This window comes from Orycteropus afer, unplaced genomic scaffold (genome assembly GCF_000298275.1).
Source record: "Orycteropus afer afer isolate SDZICR_OR568_19922 unplaced genomic scaffold, OryAfe1.0 scaffold00101, whole genome shotgun sequence".
Taxonomy (NCBI): Eukaryota; Metazoa; Chordata; class Mammalia; order Tubulidentata; family Orycteropodidae; genus Orycteropus; species Orycteropus afer.
In genome coordinates, this window is record NW_006921688.1 from 9,125,309 (window position 1) to 9,129,976 (window position 4,668).

Sequence of the window (4,668 nt, forward strand, 5' to 3'; positions counted from 1 at the left end):
CAAGTTGGATCCAACTCATAGCGACCCCTCCTTGGGTTTCCAAGGCAGTATCACTACAGAAGTAGATTGCTCAATCTTCCTTCTGAGGAGTAGCTGGTGGGTTTGAACTGCCAGTCTTCTGGTTCACAGTCAAATGCCTTAGGCACTACACCACATAGCAATAAAATATGGAGAACTTTGTGAGTTTTTCTATCATTGGCTTTTTATCATGGTTCAGGTAGGAAAAGGTCATGTGCCTGAGGAAATGCCTTTGAGAAGCTTCTTGAAAGCTTTGGATTTCAAAGACTCCTTGCCCATAGATTCCTCAGAATCCTCATAACAATAAAATGTGTGCTCCACTAGTATTATTACAGTTCATAGAACATGATGCTGGGCTGAACTTGACAAGCACATTCTAAAGTACCCTAAATCTCAATTATGTAATAAATAAATAAATAAATAACTTCGTAAAATTTTGTGGATCCTAGAATAAAATTTCAAGGATTACTTGACTCAATAAAATGCAAATTATATAACTTATCCCTTTCCCTGAGCTGACCCGTGCTTATGACACAAGTTATATATTAGCAAAGCTGGTATTCATGAGACTGTCAGCTGGTCATCTTGCATGAGTTATTTGCACCAAGTACACAACAAAAGCATTTTCATAGTCTTTTTGTTAAAAAGTTGATTTACATGCAAATCATTGTGTATCATCATCAGTCCAAACGATTTATATGTGGATGGAATAAAGTCTTCCATCATTCCAAATATTCTACAAATATTTAATTTTGGATAGTACAAAATATTTTCAATTTGTCTTTTAATTCTTATTTTTTTATTCTGACCAGGCTTACGAAAGCCTTCTCCTACTTCAAGAAGTCCCACAAGGCTAATTTTTCCAACATTACTTCCCAAACCACTGTTAAAACTATAGCTAACAGAAACAAAGACAAAATTAGTAAGACAAGTAAAAGCCAAGCACCTATATTTTTTAAATTCTCAGATACTGGTTTATTAAATAAATTCTTCTGTTTGTTAAATATTGGTCTAGATTATACTCTATTTAGAAAGAAGTGTGGGATTTTACTTAAATGATATAGTATTTGGACATCAGGTAATACAATAGAAATTATTATAGCCAAAGTCTCTGGAAACAATAAGTATACCCTTGGAAGAATTTCCTACTTTGTAATGGAGTCAAGAATACCAGAATTGACCCACCATCTGTGGTGGAATCGCCACCGAGATACAGATTTTTGTAAAAACCCTAATGGGAAAGACCATAACTCTCGAGGTTGAACCCTCAGATACAATAGAAAATGTAAAGGCCAAGATCCAGGATAAGGAAGGAATTCCTCCTGATCAGCAGAGACTGATCTTTGCTGGCAAGCAACTGGAAGATGGACGTACCTTGTCTGACTACAACATTCAAAAGGAATACACTCTTTATCTCATGTTGAGACATCATGGGGGTGCTAAGAAAAGGAAGAGGAAGTCTTACACTACTCCCAAGAAGAATAAGCATAAGCAAAGGAAGGTTAAGCTGGCTATACTAAAATACTCTAAGGTGGATGAGAATGGCAAAATTAGTCTCCTTCGTTGGGAGTGCCCTTCAGATGAATGTGGTGCTGACGTTTCTACGGCCAGCCACTTTGGTAGACATTACTGTGGCAAGTATTGTCTGACCTATTGCTTCAACAAACCAGAAGACAAGTAATTGTGTATGGGGTAATAAAAGTCATGAGCTAATGTTCAAAAAAAGAATGCCAGAATTGTGGGAGAAAAAAAAAATTATATTCCACTCTTCATTTCCTTCTATCAGCAGAAAATTAGGGTGAGAAAAAATGGTAAATAAAGAGTTGAGTGAAGGAAGAATTCCTTCACTCTTAGATTTGAATAGGCATTACATAGGGTTAAAACTATGAAATATGTTGCTTTGTAAGAAACTAATGTCTAGAAAGGATGCACTTGTCTAATTTTAGATTATCCCTTCATTATACTAAAATGTCTCATAAAAGATGACTTTAAATCCTAACCCAGTCGTGTTAATAAACATCCTAATTACAAGTCCCCACTGTGGGGACCATGAATAATCAAGTCTCCATTAAAGCTGTCATTGTTTCTCCTGTTTCCAAATGGAAGAAAAGGACAGCTGCCAAGACAATCTAGGCCATAAAGAATTTCTCTCTAGGAAACAGAAGTGGAGGAGAAAAAAAAAAAAAAAAAAAAATGGAGTCACCGAAGGGACATCTGATTAAATGAAAGAATAAAGGGCAGACAAATACAGAGGCTAACATAATGCTTATTTTGATCCAGTGAGTACTGACTACAGAAAGAAAAGGTAATTACATTGTCACACTTACTCCTATCTAACAAAATTTAAAGGTTTCTAGGTCACTGCATACCCAGTTTTATCAAAGTGACTTTCAGATGTCACATAACTATATAATTTATCTTTTGGCTGAAGTTAATCAAGTAAACTGGGAGGTCTTTGAGGACCTGGTCGACCCTGACCTGGTTGTATTCATTTTCCACGACTTGTTCAATGAGGAAACTATTTCAGTCTTAGCTAGTCTTAAAAATAACAGAAGGAACATTTTCGAAAGAGCCTATACATTTGGTGGGGGAAAAATAACCATTTTCAAATGGCTTTTCTTTCCTCCACTTGATTACACTCATTATGTTTTGATGTTAGACTTTCAAGCTGGCCAACATTTATAGGGACAAGAAAAGAAAGAGTACAAAGACTGGTCACAAACACCAAAGTCTGATTGGGAGGGAAGAGTCACGTATCTGAATATGGTGAAATCAAGACATATAGATTAGAGGACTAGGGATATCTAACATTGACCTAAGGGGCCCTGTGGGTGCAATGGTTAAGCTATCAGCTGATAACCAAAATGTCACTGGTTAGATCCTACCAGCCACTCCGCAGGAGAAAGATGTGGCAGTCTGCTTCCTTAAAGATTTATAGCCTTGGAAACCCTACAGGGCAATTCTACTCTGTGCTTTGTGGTTGCTAGGACTCAAAAAACACTAACCTAGAGGATCCCAAGAATGAATGTCCTGGGTGTCAAACTGTGGGGAGAAGCATTCAGCAGACCACAGCAGTGACATCTGGAAAAGTCTTTCTCTGCTTAAATGACAAGATGGATGACTCACAAAACAGGCTCTCCCTTCCTTACTGTCATCTGTGCCTTATTAATGGTTTGCTCTAAAACTGAATTGAAGATTAATAACATTTAGATTAAATTATGTGAACTATAGCATATTTGGTTACAATTATCCACTCATTTATCTTGGTTGTGGTTAGTCTCCTAAAACCTCACTTAGACATGATCAGAGGTGTTAAATTGTTTATGAATAAATTGTGTATTTAAAAAATTTTTAACATAGTACATAGAAGTCTTATTCTACAGCATACTTTGGTGAGTAGTGACTGTGGTCTTAAAAGCTTTCAAGTGGCCATCTGAGATGCAACTATTGGTCTCCTCTCATTTGAAGCAAAGAAGAGTAAAGAAAATCAAAGGAATCTGGAAACAATTAGTCCAAGGACAAGATGGACCACAAGGTCCTCAGATTTCATGACCAGAAGAACTAGACAGTGCCCGGCTACCAAAGCCATCCACTAGGAAAGGGATCAAAACTGGAGATTCTGGATAGAGTGGGAAGAAAAATGTGGATCAAAATTCAAAAACATAAAAGTGACCAGAATCACTGGTTGGATAGAAACTGGTAGAACCCCTGAAACTATGGCCCCAGGTTACCTTTCAGGCCTAGAAATGGACTCACTTCCATGCATTGGCTCTCAGCCCAGCAGTAGAAAGACCTACATGCAGAACACTTAACCCAGGGCGATCCACCCACCTACTCTAGGGAGATGCACCCCTTAGATCAATCAGCCATCAGACACCAGAGGGGCAGCATTCACCTAGAGGGAAGCGCTCACCAAGAGGGAATGCAGGACAGATAGGAATGGTTAACAAGGGCACAGGGAGGGCATAGTCACATGGAGGGGAAAGGAGGAGAGTTTTTTATGGATGGGAATGGTAATCTGGGCATGAAATCAAAGTGCATGAACTGTTGAATGTAAAACATATTTGCTTTGAAAATTTGCACCTAAAGCACAATGTTGTTGTTGTTGTTGTTGTTATGTGCCATTGAGTCGGCCCCGACTCATAGCGACCCCTCCTTGGGTTTCCAAGGCAGTATCACTATGGAAGTAGGATTGCCCAACCTTCCTTCTGAGGAGTGGCTGGTGGGTTTGAACCACCAGCCTTCTGGTTAGCAGTCAAGTGCTTTAGCCACTATGCTACCAGATCTCCTCCAAAGCACAATATAAATTAAAATTTTTTAAAAAATTAACTTTGTTAAGATTATGCATGCACATATGTGGGAGCTCTGGTAGCATAGTGACTTAGGCACTGAACTGCTAACCAGAGGACTGGAGGCTCAAACCCACCAGCAACTCCTCAGAAGGAAGATGGGGCAATCTACTTCCATAGTGATACTGCATCGGAAACCCAAGGAGGGGTCGCTATGAGTCAGGGCCAACTGGACAGCACATAACAACAACAACAACATGCACATATATAGTCAAACAGTTCTACAAGGAACTCCCACATAATTTAGGAAGTTAAACAGATATACATAATTTATGAAGGAAACCATATCCTCCACAACCCC

General features: G+C 38.6%; 1 protein-coding gene across 1 annotated transcript; it reads left to right on the plus strand.

The window, feature by feature from the left end:
• The first annotated feature begins 208 nt into the window (after window positions 1-208).
• Window positions 209-1,699, plus strand: LOC103199026 (ubiquitin-40S ribosomal protein S27a-like). The gene is made up of 3 exons (XM_042781296.1): window positions 209-217; window positions 1,034-1,096; window positions 1,229-1,699. The coding sequence occupies exons 1-3, from the start codon at window positions 209-211 to the stop codon at window positions 1,697-1,699; spliced, it is 543 nt and encodes a 180-aa protein (XP_042637230.1).
• The last annotated feature ends 2,969 nt before the right edge of the window (window positions 1,700-4,668 follow it).

Excerpts from the sequence above, each read along its gene's own strand:
- LOC103199026 (XM_042781296.1), top strand. Across the intron at positions 1,097-1,228 it reads ATATAGTATTTGGACATCAG|ATACAGATTTTTGTAAAAAC; the intron begins GTAATACAATAG and ends ATCGCCACCGAG.